We start from the raw sequence: 18770 nt of genomic DNA, 5'->3' as shown, positions 1-18770 counted from the left end.
CTCGGGCTTTCTTCTTGACTGGCAAGAGAGTGCTTTTGCCGCTTGATATAGTCTGAATATATCTATCCAGATCTTCTCCGAAGAGTCGTCCTCCATGGAAGGGAAACCCTACCAGGAGCTTTTTGCATGGGGGCTCAGCCTCCCAACTCTTCAACCATAAGAGCCTTCTCATATGGATTAGAAATAAGGATAAACGTGATGCCTGCTGGATGGAGTCCTTGATAGCATCCACCGTAAAGCGTATAGCCCTCGGTATATCCGAAAATTCCTCTGCCTGCTGGGCAGGGATAAGTTTAAGCATTTGCTTAGTCTTATCTGATAATGCTTGGGTAATTCCAATAGCAGCCACAGCGGGCTGAACTATCGCCCCTGCTGAAGTAAAGGAGGCTTTCAGTAATGTTTCCAAGCGTTTATCAACCGGATCCTTAAACACCTGTATGTTTTCCACCGGACAAGTTAAAGATTTGTTCACATAGGAGATGGCTGCGTCGGGGGCGCCCATCTTTTGGAGAATTTCTCCTCTATAGGATATAAAACAGAGAATTTTTTAGGTGGTAAAAAGACTATCTGGCTTAATCCAATCCTGAAACATGACCTCCTCGAGTAGAGGATGGATCGGGAAAACTGCGTTGCTTTGAGGCGTTCTTAAAGAGCCTAAAGCTGAAACCGCCGATACTTGAGGTTCTGGTATGGGTAACTTAAATGCCTCATGGACCATGTCCGTTAAGGCCTGAACCCACAAACTTTCCCCTTGGGAGGCTGAACCAGACCCCTCAGTATCCAGATCCTCGATCTCTGAACCACCCTGGTCCAAAGCGTCAAGTCTATCCAATTCCCCCAGGGAAAGGATTTCTGTGTCTGAGGGTTCTTGCTCGGGTGACGGAGACCTAGTCCGCTTTCTACCCGATATAGCTTTAGCTATCCTTTTTGCCATTCTTTTCTCTAGTTCACCTAAAGAAACAGCAAGAACTCTCTCAGTGACAAAGCCGGGGTTGGACTGACCTGGATCAGCCCCAGCACCAGATCCCCCAGGTCCCATCAAGGCGTGCCCTGATATGTCCTGTAGGGGGAGCAGCGGCATAGCCGTGTCTGAGCCCTCGGATTTTGCGGGGGAATCCCCACCCTTTGTACCCTCTGACCCAGAAGGCATGGTACAATACCGAGGTACACCTGCTATCACCCAGCCACAGACGTAGCTAAGGGGATCTGTCGGTTTGGGAGCGATAGAGACTAACGCCCAAACTGAGAAGGGAGATCAGCAGTTCTTTCCCTTCTTCTCTTTTCTTTTTTTTTTTTTTTGAAGAGGAAAAGAAACCACTCTGTCTCCCACTAAGTATTGCCAATAGCCATCTGCTGAAAAAAGGAAAAGAAAACCTATCTGTAGGTTTGACAGTCCTTAGAAAACTGCAATTCTTCCTTTCGCCACCGGGTGTCCTCGGCGTGCTCCGCTCTGTGTCCTCCTCTCCTCTAGCTCAGGATGACACTGAGCTCTTGGCAGCTAATGGAAGGACCTCCCCTTCCTTTATTTGTGATTCGCCGCCCACAGGGACGCGCCCCCACCACGGAAACGGCGCGAAAATCGTTTATATCTCGGGCACGCGCGCCCGTCGGCGGGGGCCATCACACATGGAGGAGGACGGAGCAGCGCAGGCACCCAGGCAGGTAAGCCCTTTAGGTAGGTCACAGACCTCCTTTTAGCATGGGAAAAAGACTCCCCTCTTACAGAGATCCCACACCTAGCGCCAGCAGCCCAGCTAAGCAACACTTACCAGGGAGGTCACATATTACTGGGGAAAAAAGATTGAATCATCCTGTCTCTGTCATAGACATAGTGATTCCTTGCCAATGCAGAGCATACCCAGGCCTGTCCCCCTGTGCACCCCCTGTAGGGAACCTGCTAAGAACCAAGTTCCGCAAGTTCCCCCAATACTTACCTGCTCCATGCCGCAGGACTTTTGCACAGCAAGAGGTCCAATCTTCCCCCATCTCCGTGGGTGGTGTCTAGACCTTCAGGCCCTGGGTTCCTATGAAGGAGCCACTGTCCTGGGCCCATATAGCACCCTGGCAACAGAAACATTAGGCCCCCAAAGGTTTCTAAGTTCTGGGCCCAGGGTCCAGCTCTCTGAACAGAAAGCATTATGGGCTACACCCCAATGGTTTGGGGTCCGGTTGCTGACCACTTTAGCACTGAGGCCTTTGGACAGAACCGGTTAGCCCACCTTAATCCCAAGGATGTGGAGGTAAGCTAAACCATGACCAACACCTAAGACACTGGCGAAAAAACTGAGGTACTCCTCCTATGGGAGGGGGTTATATAGGGAGGGGCACTTCCTGTTTGAGATTGCCAGTGTCCATCACCTGAAGGTACTTCATATAACCCACATAGTAATGAATATGCCGCTCTGTGTCCCGTGATGTACGAGAAAGAAAACACTGCAGCAGTGCTAAATCCTTTTAAACCACTCAATGTACCTTTATCTCTGTTTAATCCACTGCTGCCTTGATTGCACAAGAACCTCACACATACTGCAGCTTCAGGTTAAAGGATCACTGAGGCCGTGTTCACACCTATGCGAATTGAGTGCGACTTAAACCGCATCCAATTCGCAGAACATTTCTAAATACATTAATTTCAATGAGGCTGGTTAACATATGTGCGATGCATTCGCACTGCGCATTGCCGAAAAAACGTGTGCGTTTTCAAAGTATTGCGTTGCAGCTCAGATGCAAATTCAGGCCCATTATCTTCTATGGGTACGCATCTGATTCGCAGATGTGTTCATTTCTCTTCAGGATTTCTCTCATTCTACTCAATACATTGCCCCCCTATCCCTCCCCTCCCCCAGGTCTCCAAATTTGCAGATAAAATGGAGATGATCTGCTGAACAGCTCTCTTATCGTTTTGCAGAGACAACAGATCTGGAATTCGCACCGCACAAGTGTGAATCCGGCCTAAAGGTATTTATTTTTATTTTTTTAAATAACAAACATGTTATACTTGCCTCCACTGTGCAGCTCATTTTGCACAGAGTGGCCCCGAACCTGGTCTTCTGGGGTCCCGTGGTGGCTGTCTCGGCTCCTCCTCGCAAGGACTCAACACCTTAATGCGAGCTCGCATGGTGTGGAGTTCTTGCGGGCGCGCTCCCGTGACACAGCTAGCATCATTGGATGTGATTGACAGCAGCGCAAGTGAATGGCTGCGCTGCTTTCAATCAACCAATAAATGAGCCGGGAAGACGGCCCAAAAGCCTGCACATTCACGGCGCGGGACTTTTGAAAAGTCAGGTAAGTAAAGGGGGGGCTCAGGAAGGAGGGGGGGGGGGGGCGGCGTGCTAATACACGGATATTTTTTCACCTTAATGCATAGAATGCATTAAGGTGAAAAAACATTTACCTTTACAACCCCTTTAAATGACTTTGTGCTGTACAACTTCCACTCTCTCTGTGAGATATAGTAAAAGTCTTATAGCAGGTGGGACTCATAACACCAGGCCTGGATATTCACACTGTTCAGAAAAGTATCTTTTTTAGAACACCAGACTACTCTCAAAAATGGGGTTTGAAGTATATTTCTAGGCAAAACTTGTTTCAGGTAGAGTGGGAAAGGGTTATAAACTCTGTCAGTTATTTGTTGCTTTGTAAGTAGTTGCAGAGATGAATCACCCTCACTATTTGTCCTAGTGACCACTATCATCAGAACAGAAGTTGCTGACAAATACAAAGTTTTATTATTTGTCACAGGAACAGGAGATGAGGGAAAAATTTCCAAGGCAACTGTGAGGCCTCTTTTATATGAGCTTAAAGATGTTAAAAGATGACAAAACTTTAAATACGCACCTAAAGTGGTTCTAAAGCCTAAACATTTTACCTTAACCACTTCAGTCCCGGAAGATTTGGCCGACGGGCCATATTTTGCGATTCGGCACTGCTTTGCTTTAACTGACAATTGCGTAGTTGTGGGACGCTGTACCCAAACAAAATTGTTGTCCTTTTTTCCACACAAATAGAGCTTTCTTTTGAAGGTATTTGATCATTTCTGCGATTTTTATTTTTTGCGCTATAACCAAAAAATTCGCGAAAACTTTGAAAAAACACAATATTTTGTACTTTTTGCTATAATAATTATCCCCATTTTTTTTTTTAGTTTAGGCCAATATGTACTCGTCTACATAGTTTTGGTAATTAAAAAAAAAATCGCAATAAGCGTATATTGATTTGTTTGTGCAAAAGTTAAAGCGTCTAGAAAATAGGGGATAGATTTATGGATTTTCTTTTACTAGTAATAGCGCCGATCTGTGATTTTTATCAGGACTGCGACATTATGGCGGACACATCGGACACATTTGACACCACTGCCATTTAAACAGCGAACAGTGCTATAAAAATGCACTGATTACTGTGTAAATGTCACTGGCCGGGAAGGGGTTAACACTAGGGGGAGATTAATGGGTTAAAGGGGTTGTAAAGACAAAAATATTTTCCTCTTAAATTAAAGTCTGACAGTAGCTGATAAAGTAAAAAGTAATGTTTTGCATTATAACTAGTTTGATAGCTGTTGAAATGGAGCGGTTTTATTCACCTCCAGCACTCCTGAATCATTATTCTCACTGACTTCCTGGTTTGCGGCACATAACGGCCTAATGGGAACTACAGTTCCTATTAGGCTTAGCCTCCATGCCTGTGAGGGATAAGAGAGCATCTTCACGCAGGGCTGTAGGCATAGGGAGGGTTTGAGCACATTCTGCTTTCCACCATGCAAAACGGCTCAGATGCTGGTGGAAAGCAAGAAGAGGAGAGACAGGAAATGGCATTTTCAAACCTGGATTACTGTATTTTGGAGGTCAAAAGGAAAAACGAGGTAAGTGATATTTAAATGCTCTAGCTTACAGCAATCAATTGATCTAATAAAAAACGAACCTTTAGTGTTCCTTTAATGGTGTTCCCTGACTGTGTGTTCTAATTGGGGGGAGGGGACTGACTAGAGAAAATTGCAGATTGTGGTTCCTAGCTATTAGGAACCCACGATCTGTCTCTCCTCACAGAACAGGGATTTGTGTGTTTACACACATGTCCCTATTTTGCCTCTTGTGCCCGCGAGCGCTTGTGGCAGGCGGTCATCGCGCCCGCCAGTCACAAGCATCAGCACCCTTGTAATGCAGCGGGTGCATGCCTGTTATCCTGCTTAAAGAGACAGACGGTTCGCGGGATCTTGCTGACCTGCTGCAGTATAACAGCGGCTGGTCGGTAGTGGTTAATGCATAGAAAAAAAAAACTTCTGTTTCACAGAATTCCATTTACACCAACTCAAAATGCTTACCAATGAAATAGTCCACTCTGTGGCCCATCATGTTGGTTGATTTTGCAGGGCAGTTGAAGCGCAAGTACTTTGCAACGGCCTTTTCATCTTTGGTTGGCTCACCGACTTCCTGTCGTAAAACACAAATTAAATCTGTTAAAAAAGTTGTACATTTTAAACTACAAGTCTCAATTTACCACATCACATCACCTCTCTTAATGGAACTGGTAGATTTGTTTTAGCCCCGGTTCACACTGGGCTGCGGGAATGAAGCCGTGCGAGTTCAGCACGATTTCACTCCCGTTTGTCAGTCCCGATTTTAGACGCATCTGTGCAGGTTTCTGCACAGATGTCAATGTAAATCGCGGCCCGAAAACGCAATAAGTAGTACAGAAACTACTTTTTGAAATCGGTGCAGCACCGCAGATGCAGCGTCACACCGATTAGGACGGTGTCATTGCCGGCAATCGCTAGCAAATGCCGTCGATCTAACACGCAATTTGACAGTTCAAATCGCATCTCAAAACGCACATCAAAACACACCAGTGTGAACCAGGGCTTAATAATCATTTATTCAAATACGTATATGTGTTACTTTGAAAGAAAAACGCAACAAAGACAAAACAGTTTAACACACACCTGTTTTGGCAAGAATAATCATCGGCTTCTTTCAGCCATTCTGTTTGCACAGGTTGGAGGAAAAAAAAACCTCATGTTCTCATTTTTAAAACCTGTGGAGATTTACTAAAACGGGTGCACACAGAATCTGCTGCAGCATTGATTGAGGCCGGGTTAACACTGGTGCGACACAACACTAGTACTACTTTGGATCCGACTTTGCCCTGCGACTTGAAGCCGACATATGTCCGACTTTCAATGAACGGGGATCCGACTTGGATCCCTGCCAATACCAGGCACTGTGTTTGATATGAATCTTGAGGGGGAACTCCACGCCAAATTTTAAATAAAAAACCGGCATGGGTTCCCCCTCCAAGAGCATACCAGGCCCTTGGGTCCGGTACGGATTTAAAGGGGAACCCCTACGCCGAAAAAACAGTGTGGGGGTCGCCCCAAAATCCACACCAGACACTTATCCGAGCACGCAGCCCGGCCGTTCAGGAAAGGGGATGGGGACAAGCAAGCGCCCCCCCCCTCCTGAACCGTACCAGGCCGCATGCCCTCAACATGGGGGGGTGAGTGCTTTGGGGCAGGGGGGCGCCCTCCCCACTCCAAAGCACCCTGTCCCCATGTTGATGAGGACAGGGCCTCTTCCTGACAACCCTGGCTGTTGGTTGTCTGGGTCTGCGGGCGGGGGGGATTATCGGAATCTGGGAGCACCCTTTAACAAGGGGGCCCCCGGATACCGGCCCCCCACCCTAAGTGAATATGGGGTATGTACAGGTACGCCCATGTGCCTGATAATGCCATTGTGTTGACGTACATCTGTGTGCGGTGGTCGGCAAGTGGTTAAATGACAAGATTCCATTATTTAAGAAATCCTGGAATCCATGGATTAACTATCAGACTAATTAGTTCTATATAAATAATCGCCCTATATCTCTCCTCACCTCAGATGTTAAGATACTGGCTAGGGTTTTTGCAAATAGGCTATGAAGTTACATTAAAAAAAGAGGATATTCAGCACTGACAAAATAAAAAATGAACAAGCTATAATGCACGCCAGCACTTAAGGTAAATCCATATAGTCCCTAAAATAAATAAATCTATAAATCAGTGCAGCCAATAGTAAAAGTCCATAAATAGATAATTAATGAATCACAACATGAATGTCCATGTATAAATCAGAAAAAAAAAGTCCATCAGTGCATGTGTAAAGCAGAGAACAAAGGTGCAATAGGATGTTTACACAGGTGACATGGATCCCTCCACCGCACAGAGATTGGCCTCTCACCTCATCCACTTGACCTATAAAAAGGTCACAAAGCAGTGAACTCACAATCGGAGTAACAATGGGAATCCTGCTCCAGCTGAAACCATCCAATCGATCAGTAACAGCAGTATACCCACATACACAGCGATAGTCTGTACTTCTGCTGAACTCCACGGCACATAGAAATAAAAAAGAGGCGATCTAGTGCTCTCTGTATGAAAGTTTAATGGTAAAAAACAGGAAAACTACTTACAATAGATGGCACTCTCTAAGCTAGTGCCAGCATCAAAAGCATATACTGGTTTCCAACCAGTGCAATGGCCGCGGGTGACGTCAGACGTGACTCCTCCCCCTGTACGCGTTACGTCTATGGGCGGGACTTTCTCAGCGCGGAGATGGATGACACGTTACATTAACAGTTTGATACACGAGGATCAAACAGGTTTTATTCCAAAGAGAGAAGCAGCAACAAACATTCGTAGGCTTTTTTTGAATTTGCAATTACCTATAGAAAATACGGGATCTAGCGCAATATTGTGTTTAGATGCCCAAAAAGCCTTCGATATGGTGGAGTGGGAATAAACTACGGGCTGTATTGGAGGCTTTTGGAATAGGACCGGTATTTCTAAAATGGGTTGAAATATTATATAGGGACCCTAAAGCAAGGGTAAGAATTAACAACAATTTGCTTACCTTATCTAGAGGATTGGATTGTTGATAGAACACCAACCACAGGATTCAGACAGCCACCCTGCTTAAAGCGGTGGTTCGCCCTCAATAACAACATTAAATTAAGCATAGTAGCGTGAGCTACAGTATGCCTTTATTTATTTTTTTTGCCCCATACTCACTGTTTAATCCTATAGTGAAGATTCAGACTCCCCGCGGGGAATGGGCGTTCCTATCCAGAGGGAAGATGATTGACGGCTGGCTATGGCACGTCACGCTCCCCGAAGATAGCCGGAGTAGGTCTCGGCTCTTCACGGCGCTATACAGCGCCTGTGCACAGACTAGGCGCAGGCGCCGTGAAGAGCCAAGTCCTATTTTGGCTATTTCCGGAGAAGCGTGACGCGCCAGAGCCGGCCGTCAATCATCTTCCCTCTGGATAGGAACGCCCATTCCCTGCGGGGAGTCTGAATCTTCACTATAGGATTAAACAGTGAGTACGGGGCAAAAAAAATAAAGGCATACTGTAGCTCCCGCTACTATGCTTAATTTAATGCTAGAAAAAAAAAAAATTATAGGGTGAACTCCCTCTTTAAGGAGATCCCTACCTGGATGCTCCTACTATTCACTCTGCTTGGTGGCACTAAACCAGTGCCATACCCCCACAGTAATCTACCTTGCAAGGCTCCAGTTCTGGTGCACCCTACTGGGGATATCTTTACATGGTAAAAAGCACAGAATTTATTGTGGCTTGACTGCCATTTACTGCCATCTTGTGGTGACAAATAGACCTGTCCTTCTCAACTACCAATGAGGATGTGTTTTGTGGGTTATATTGTAACCTTTTACCTTCTGCAACTATTTTTTTCAAATAATTGATTTTTCAAATACATTGTGTCACTTGATATGAGATACTACCAAGCTCCCGAAGAAGCGGTCGCCACGAAACATGTCAAGCTAACAGTTGTCGTATCATGCATTACAGTTATTTATGTCCTTTGTGAGATGTGTTGACTTTCTGGACCTTTATTGGATTAATATATGGTCTCTGCAGTTGCTGCTGCAGTTCTCTTTTTAAGCTTTTATTTTATGTATTGTATGTGTTTTCTTTTTTAACAAACCTTTACGGGTTATATGTTAATAAATGTATTTGTATTTTTATAATTGGTGCCTATAAAGTAAATGTTTTCTGTGTTTTCAACACCTGTTGTCCCTACCTTATCTAGGAGGTTGCCCCCTGTCCCCACTACTATTCGCTATAGCAGTGGAGCCTCTTGAGTGAGTGAGTGAAAAACTTATATAGTGCGAACTGAATCGCCCCTGGGCACTTAGTATCCATTCCCTGAGTAAAATGTTTTGACTTTCGGAAGAGATGGGTTTTGATCTTTCTTCTGAAGGCCAAGTGGTTCACCTCCAATCGGATGGTGGTTGGTAGAGCGTTCCACAGTCTAGGTCCTTGGACTGCAAATCTTCGTTCTCCTTTGAACTTGTATTTGGCTTTGGGTATCTGGAGTAGATTTTGGTTGGTGGATCGTAGAACGCGATTGGGGTTGTGAGCTTTTAGTTTTTCGCATAGATATTGGGGGGCATTTCCTTGAATACACTTATGCGTTAGGCAGAGTGCCTTGAAAGTGATTCTGTCTTTTACTGGTAACCAATGAAGGGATCTCAGAGAAGGTGAGATTGATTCCCATGTTTTTTTCCCAGTCACTAGTCAAGCGGCCGTATTTTAAACGACTTGCAGACGAGAGATTTGGTATTTGGGGAGTCCGAGATAGAGGGCATTTGCATAGTCAAGTCTGGAGTTGATAATTGTTCCCACCACGACGGCTATGTCTTCTTTTGGGATAAAGGAAGAGAGTCTGCATAGTAGGCGCAGCAAATGATGCGATCCGCTGACTACTGACCCTATTTGTGCATCCATTGTCATGTTGGTGTCGAAAAGGACTCAGAGACTTTTGACTTTGGTGCTAGGGGTAATGGTTTTACCCAGAATGGGCGGGGGTGTCCATTTTGTTACGGGATGATTTTTTCGTTTGGCGTGAAACAGTAGAAGTTCTGTTTTTGAGCCGTTGAGTTTAAGATAACTCTGTCATCCAGTTTTCTATCAAAGTAAGGCATTTCTCTAGTCCGAGATAATGATCCTTTTTGTTGCAGATGCGAAAATACAGTTGTGTGTCATCTGCATAAGAGTGGTAAAGTAACTTCTGGTTACTGATGATTTCAAAAAGAGGGCGGAGATAGATATTGAACAGAACAGGCGACAAAGGGGATCCCTGAGGGACTTCACATGACACCGTGCGTTTTTCAGAAGTGAAAGGCCATAGTTTCACCAGCCCTCAAAATTTACACTCGCCTGCTCGCATTTTGCGAGTAAATTTTGAGGGCTGGCAAGTGTGGGCTGCTTGGGAGCAGGGGGGCAAGTGTGGGCTGCTTGGGAGCAGGGGGGGCGAGCAAGAAGAAGAGAGCAGAGCAGAGCCGCCGCGGCGTTCAAACCGCGGGGAACATTACAGCTTTCAATTCAATAGCTGTGTTCCCCGCAGCGCGCGTCTTATACAGCCCCTCCCCCTTGTCCGGGCACTTTGATAGACAGATCACCCATCCCAGGATTGGATGGGTGATCTGTCTATCAAAGTTTCCCGGACAAGAGGGGAGGGTCTGTATAAGACGCGCGCATCGGGGAACACAGCTATTGAATTGAAAGCTGTAATGTTTCCCGCGGTTTGAACCATTCGGCGGCCGCTCCTCTCCTACCCAGCACAGGTAGGATGCAGGGGGGGGGGGGACACACTCTGGCTACAATTGTGGGGGGACTCTGGCTACAATTGTGGGGGGACTCTGGCTACAATTGTGGGGGGACTCTGGCTGTAAAATGGGGACATTTTGCTGCATTGGTAGACATGGGCAGGCTGCATTTTTGGGCACGGATAAAGTTGTTGTTAATATTTATTTTTATAACTTAATTCTACATAAAACATTTAAGTGTAATTTCATGAGATTTATGAGGGCGTGTCTAGGGGCGGAATTAGGGGGTGGGACATGGTAGGGGTTGGGCAGGGCAACTGGTGGCGAGTATGCCTTGAGAAGATAAGTAGAAACCTGCGCTAGGATATATGAGGTTGTAGGCTGCTGCCTTCCTAAAGAACTGTCCCCTAGGGGGCAGGAAACGAATATAAATAGGTGAGTAGGATAAGTGGCGCTGCCTAAGTGTACACCTGCTGTAGTGAACCCTGGAGGTGTGATACCTAACCAGGAATGGGTGTCAAAAATAGCCCCAAAAGGGGTACCTGGATCTCCAATAGGCCAGCAGACCTAAGGGGTAAGATCCAATGTCCCACACAGACCAATGAGTCTAGGCTCAGAATGGCCGACAGCTACACTTAAGTGCTCTACTGGTAAATCATAAAGTCTGAGCCTGAAGAAAGTGTGCTGCTAGACAGTGGTATGGAAAGTGTCAGTGTATCCCTAATAAACAGGAGGGACCTCTCCCTAACATTAAATGTTACCACGACACAGAGAATACCAATAAGATAAAAATAAAAATAAAAATAACATCAAAAGTCATTAACAGATGCAATGGGAGCCAGCGTCCGTACCGCAACTAAATCTAGCCACATAAAGAATAGTCCGTGATGCTAAAATATCAAAGAAAATAAATACAGAAAATCCTGGAAACAATGAGTGTAAGTAACATCTAGAGTCCATCCATGTCCGCTAGTCCTTAGGCATAGGGAAATACATCTATATAAAATATGGAAGAATCTTGATGCAGCAGAATGTGGCAGGTGAGGTGCTCCTACAACAGAATTCGACGTGATCCCGGTGCTCCCCTCAAGGTTCCCCACTCACCAGAACGAAGCCCCCTCTTGGGGTAGCATGCATATATCGGGGAATCCTGTAGCTGCTGGTCCACTCCGCTGCTTCCTCTCTTTCCCAGGTGGATGTATGGATTATAGCCGTTTCCCGGTGTACTGTTGTCTTAGTTCCTCAAAAAGAAAAAATCAAGGGCTCCAATGGTGTGATATAGCATGAGACTAAGGTGGCTTAGATAAATCTGTATTTATTAAAATATTGCCATGCAGTAACCTGCTGTGAGGCAGGTCACTGTAAAAGGTACAGACAGTAACAATGTCCCCAAAGTCACTCCTAGCAAGAAGTGCGCAACTGTGGCATAATAAAAATTTATATTAAAAAAATGAATGAACAAAAGCAACAAAATAAGGGCCGTGATCTACTGAGAGCCGTGCTCGTGTAAGTAACGCTGCTTGGCTAATCTCAGAGACTGGCGTGTGCTAGCTTGATGGTGGCGTGCGTTCCAGCCGGACCATCGGACGTGCACCCGGAAGTGACGTAGCACGTGACGTAGCCTGACGTACGTTTCGAAAATGTTGATCGTCTTCTGAGGCGTCCAGAAGACGATCAACATTTTCGAAACGTACGTCAGGCTACGTCACGTGCTACGTCACTTCCGGGTGCACGTCAGATGGTCCGGCTGGAACGCACGCCACCATCAAGCTAGCACACGCCAGTCTCTGAGATTAGCCAAGCAGCATTACTTACACGAGCACGGCTCTCAGTAGATCACGGCCCTTATTTTGTTGCTTTTGTTCATTCATTTTTTTAATATAAATTTTTATTATGCCACAGTTGCGCACTTCTTGCTAGGAGTGACTTTGGGGACATTGTTACTGTCTGTACCTTTTACAGTGGCCTGCCTCACAGCAGGTTACTGCATGGCAATATTTTAATAAATACAGATTTATCTAAGCCACCTTAGTCTCATGCTATATCACACCATTGGAGCCCTTGATTTTTTCTTTTTGAGGAACTAAGACAACAGTACGCCGGGAAACGGCTATAATCCATACATCCACCTGGGAACGAGAGGAAGCAGCGGAGTGGACCAGCAGCTACAGGATTCCCCGATATATGCATGCTACCCCAAGAGGGGGCTTCGTTCTGGTGAGTGGGGAACCTTGAGGGGAGCACCGGGATCACGTCGAATTCTGTTGTAGGAGCACCTCACCTGCCACATTCTGCTGCATCAAGATTCTTCCATATTTTATATAGATGTATTTCCCTATGCCTAAGGACTAGCGGACATGGATGGACTCTAGATGTTACTTACACTCATTGTTTCCAGGATTTTCTGTATTTATTTTCTTTGATATTTTAGCATCACGGACTATTCTTTATGTGGCTAGATTTAGTTGCGGTACGGACGCTGGCTCCCATTGCATCTGTTAATGACTTTTGATATTTTTATTTTTATCTTATTGGTATTCTCTGTGTCGTGGTAACATTTAATGTTAGGGAGAGGTCCCTCCTGTTTATTAGGGATACACTGACACTTTCCATACCACTGTCTAGCAGCACACTTTCTTCAGGCTCAGACTTTATGTTTTACCAGTAGAGCACTTAAGTGTAGCTGTCGGCCATTCTGAGCCTAGACTCATTGGTCTGTGTGGGACATTGGATCTTACCCCTTAGGTCTGCTGGCCTATTGGAGATCCAGGTACCCCTTTTGGGGCTATTTTTGACACCCATTCCTGGTTAGGTATCACACCTCCAGGGTTCACTACAGCAGGTGTACACTTAGGCAGCGCCACTTATCCTACTCACCTATTTATATGAGTATGCCTTGAGGCCTGGCTAGTAGCTCAGGACTTGAAATTTTGAGCCCTGGTTTCACTATTTGTGATCGGTTTTCCAAGGAGGAGAACCAAGATAGTCACCTTCCGCGACTCTGGCTACTTCAGCTAGCCGAGTCAGTAATAATTTGTGGCCTACCGTGTCAAAAGCAGTGCTTAGGTCCAACAGTACCAGAAGACAAGATTCTCCTTCGTCTGCTGCCTCGAGAGCGTCTTCCAATATTTTGAGCATTGCGGTTTCTGTCCCGTGACCAGGACGGAACACCGATTGAAACGGATCGAGTAATTTATGGGTGTCTAAATGATGTTGTAGCTGTTGTACAACTTCTTTCTCCATTACCTTGGAGAAGACATTTAGGCCTGTTATGGGTCGACGGTGGTTTGAGTCTTTGGGGTCGAGGGTCTTTTTTTTTAGAATTGGTTTGATTATGCCTTGTTTCAACAAGGTTGGCACCATGCCCTCCTTGAATGACTGGTTTATGAGCTGCGTGATAGCAGATGCCAAAATATCGGCACATTCTTTCAGCAGTTTAGTGGGGATGATATCATTGGGCGCTGTGCTGTTTCGCAGAGTACCGATGATATTTTTAGTGGCATCGATGGAAATGGGTGTTAGAGTGAAATTAATTGATTGCGGTGGTTTTATGTGGGTATTAGGTTTGTGATTTGGGGGGGGGGGGGGGTTGATGAGAGTTCTATTTTGCTGAATACTTTCACAGATTTTTTCAATTTTGTTGATGAAATGATCCAATAATTTGTTGCAAAATTCTTGTGAATCAGAATTAGGGGCCTCTAGACAGACTGGGTTCATGGTCTGGGTGACTAGATTGAAGAGTTCGCGGGGACGGTTTAGGGCATTTGCGATGATATTGGAAAAATCATTTTTTTTGACTGTAAAGATTTCTTTATGGTATTTCTTAGTTATTATCTTATAAATGGTATGGTTTTCCTCTGAAGAGCATCTTTTCCAAGCTGCTTCCGCTCTTCTACGCTCTTGCTTTAGCAACGACAGCTGGTCGTTAAACCAGCTGGAGTTGTTTTTCCGGATGCATGTTTTGCGTTTTGGCGCTACTAAGTCGGCTGACTGTAGTAGCGCCTTGTTGATAGCGTAAAGTGTTTCTGTGGCTGTTTGATGTTGTTGGATTGTTTTTATTTTGTTCCCTAATGTAGTTTTGAAGAGTTCCAAGTGGAGCTTCTTCTGAGATCTAGTCTAGGTGTACGTTTAATAAACCGTGATAAGCGGAGATCATGATGATCACGGCTGATCACTGCTTATCACAGAGCATTGCCGGTTTAATAAACTGTGATAAGGAGCAGAGAACACATTCTACACTTCACATCACATCACATCACATCACATGGATGTTTTGTCACAAACGGCCAGTTTAATAAACCGTGATATGAAGATTTCACAGCTCTTCACCTGAAATATCTCCCTTCCAGATTCACCAGCTCAGAGGTGGAGAATCTGGGAGAGAAGCTGGTGTGATAAGAGGAAGAAGGCTTATTTCTTCCTAATTTCAACACCAGTGGGTTAAAAATGAATATTAACAACAATATACGTGTGTGTGTATGTGTGTGTGTATATGTGTGTGTATATATATATATATATACACATACAGTATCTATATAACATGTGTGTGTGTATGTGTGTGTGTATATGTGTGTGTATATATATATATATATATATATACACATACAGTATCTATATAACACGTGTGTGTGTGTATATATATATATATATATATATATATATATATACACACACACACACACACACATATATACCGTATTTATCGGCGTATACGCGCACTTTTTTCCCCTTAAAATCAGGGCAAAATTGTGGGTGCGCGATATACGCCGATACTTGCTTCCCGCACTGTGTTTGAACTTTGCCGCCGATCCCTGCTTCCCGCGCTGTGTTTGAACGCTGCCGCAGACATATACCGAGCGCAGTATACTCGGGTACAGTCGGCCAGGCTCGGCTCCCTTCTAGGTTATGCGAGAGGAGCCGAGCGTGCCCGAGTGTACTGTGCTCGGTATATGTCGGCGGCGTTCAAACACAGCGCGGGAAGCAGGGATCGGCTCAGAGACAGCGCAGGAGCAGCGGGGAGGACACCACGAAGGTCGCAGTCGGACGCCAGACCGGACAAGGCCGCCGATGGACGCCAGGCAAGACACCAAAACTGTAAGTAATAAAAAATAAATACAATTCAGGAATTTCACGTCCAGAGTAGGGGTGCGCGCTATACGCGGGTGCGCACAATAGGCTGATACACACAGTATATATATATATATGTATATATATATATATATGTGTGTGTATATATATATACACACACACATATATATATATATACTGTGTGTATATATATATATATATATATATATATATATATATATATATATATATATATACACACACACATACATATACATACAGTATTTATATATATATATATATATATATATATATATATATATATATGTAATTTTATATATATATGTGTTATCACGTCTGAAAACATTAATTACATGTTCTTTTAAACGTTAGTTTCACTGTTTGAATTCGGCTGCACCATAATCTCACAATATCTCACGAGATTACAGGCAGTCCACCAAGTTTTACACAGATCTCGGCTGTTTTCAGAGAAAAAACTTCACCTCTGTTCACCATCTGAGAACTGAAGTTCTCAGCTTATTAAACCGGCTGCAGAGGAGATAATTCTCCTCATGAGAACTGCCGTGAACTGCTGTGAACTGAACGGAGAAAAAACTTCACAGTTTATTAAACGGACACCCTAGTGTGTTGTCACCGGTTTTGTCTTTTTTTTTTGAGGGGGCATTTTTAGTAATTGTGAATTTAATTGCATGGTGATCTGTCCATGGTTGCGACTCATTTTCCAGAATGTTAATTTCCAAATCTTGTTTGAAAATGAGATCGAGTGTGTGACCTGAGGCATGAGTGGGCCCACGTACTAGTTGCTGCAGAACTAATCCTTCCAGATGGTCAATGCAGGCTTCGGCGACGGGGTCCTGTGAGGAGTTGGCCCAGAGGTTGAAATCCCAGAGCAGCAGGAGGTGATTGATGTTTAGGGTATAGGTGGAGATGAACTCTGTCAATGACGTGAGAAGGTGGGTTTTTGGACCGGGTGGTCTATAGCAGAGTAGAATGTGGACGGTGTCCTGGGGATTTGTGTGCAGTTGCAGAGTGAGGGTTTCCATGAATGGAAGTGAGTTCTGAAGGTCTGGTTTAGTGATCGAGAGGTGAGTCTTGTGGATCACCGCCAGACCTCCCCCTCTTTGCCCCACTCTGTTTTCTGTTAGAATGCGATAATTCTCTGGCACCAGTTCTGCTAGAATGGTGTTACAGTCAGCTGTTAGACTGCCTCTTTATCACAGAAAGCTGGCTAAGTTGTGTTGTAGAATGAAATCATGGATTTCTTGTCGGTGTTTTACTGCCGATCTTGTGTTGACCAAAGCGCATGATATGTGCCTTGGCTGGGGTGAATGCGTGTGATTTTTGACTGTTGATCGATCGATCGATTCTTAAAAGTTGCTCACTCCTTAGAGCTTTTTTGGTGATGGCTGGTAATATTGAGGCGGATGGCTTTAGACCCAACATGGTTTCTGCAGAGTATCTCAGATTACCCATAATCGCAGAAACGGCGGGGAAGGTGATGTTGATCGGGGAGGTATTTAGTGACGATAGGAAGGACGATTTCAAGTGGGTCCCCAACTTGCAAAACCATCCCTTCCCGATTGATCCAGAGGAAGGCGAAAAAACCCTGGCTGTGCTATGCCAATCAGCAGCAACAGGGAAAAAAATTCCTTCCTGATCCCTCAAGGGCGACCGGGCGAAGCCCTGGATCAAGTACTGAATGGTGTTAGTCCCTAGATTTATAGCTGTTAGAGCTGATGAGGAGGGGGGTATACTCAGGAGTTCACAGGAGGGGGCCAATTCCCAGCTTTTGGGCTGTGAAAGGGGAATGGGGGTGAGTTCTAGGGATATCCCTGTTGCTGGGGTGTACCAAGATGGCCGCCGACCGGGACTAGGCCCGAGCCGGGGGCTGTGCAGCTGGGATAGTCCGGACGTACGGAGGAGGAGGTACTGTGGCACCGCGGGGAGATGATGGAGATCCTCCTGGGGCAAGGGGGGGGGGGGGGTTTTGTGCTGTTTAAGGAGGGATTGATTTGGTGCGCCGCAGACTTTCCTAAACGCGGCCGCCACGAACTTGCAGCAATAATGTGCGGGCCAAGGTGGGGTTGTTGACGGCGGGAGCTGAGGCGGGGGGATGGCGGGGAGAATGCTCCAATTGCAGCTGGGGGTGTGGGGGATAAAGATCGGGCCGTTTACTCTGCAGCCGCGGCTTGTCCTGAAAAGGACGGCTGCAAACTGTCACCAGGGGAGGTGGTTAGCCCCGGGAACCAGGGCCTTACCTTGAGAGACTCCAAGGGAGTTGATGCCTGCGGGAGGAAGAGGGAGGCCAAAGGGGGAAGGGAGAGCGCTGATCCAGGGTCCTGTAGCAGGGGAGCTGGGAGAACCCTGCCTATCTGCAGCCAGGGGCCACACGTCCTACTACTAGGGTTGCGTGCTGATTACTACTGGCAGCAGTTCTAGCCCTGGGAGGCCCTTGCCATTAGACAATCAACAAAAATAGTTGGGTTTTGCCAGGCTGGAAGATAGGATAAAGTAGCCCTTTACACAGATGATGCTCTTATTTTCCTGGGCGATACCTCCAATTCACTAACGGTACTTATGAGCCTTATCTCCATATTTGGGCTATTTCCAGGCTTCCAGATTAACTGGGATGAATCTATATTATTACCTCTAGAAAATTAAAGTTTAATAAATCAGTGGTAATAGCCTTGCTGGCTAAGATGGGAAGAAAAAAGGGTTTGATATCACAATTATATGATATATTATTTGATTGATACATTTTAGGGTTGTCCAGATACCGATACTAGTATCGGTGCCGATACTGAGCATTTGCCTGAGTACTCTGGAAAATGCTCTGATGCCTAATCCGATACTTAAAAAAAAAAAAAAAAAAAAAAAAAACACACACTGACACCACCCCCACCCCCCCCCCCCCCAACCCCCCAAAAGAAAGCATTGTAAAAAAAAATAGTAAAAAAAAAACTGACGGTCCACGCGTCATCAGTACTGCATATTAGTGCCACTGTCAAAATAAAATGTAAAAAAAAGTATCGGTATCGGCGAGTACTTGGGAAAAAAAGTATTGGTACTTGTACTGGATCTTAA

General features: G+C 45.3%; 1 protein-coding gene across 1 annotated transcript in view; it reads right to left on the bottom strand.

Annotated features, from left to right (window-relative positions):
• Nucleotides 1–18770, bottom strand: part of SEC62 (SEC62 homolog, preprotein translocation factor) — a 99978-nt gene that overhangs the window by 49203 nt on the left and 32005 nt on the right. The window contains exon 2 of the mRNA XM_040349325.1: nucleotides 5318–5426. Within this exon, the coding sequence (XP_040205259.1) occupies nucleotides 5318–5426 (109 nt within the window). The remainder of the gene's footprint in view (nucleotides 1–5317; nucleotides 5427–18770) is intronic.

This window comes from Rana temporaria, chromosome 4, assembly GCF_905171775.1.
Source record: "Rana temporaria chromosome 4, aRanTem1.1, whole genome shotgun sequence".
Lineage (NCBI taxonomy): Eukaryota > Metazoa > Chordata > Amphibia > Anura > Ranidae > Rana > Rana temporaria.
Note: the sequence above shows the minus strand (reverse complement) of the source record. Positions and strands in the feature narration are given on the sequence as shown.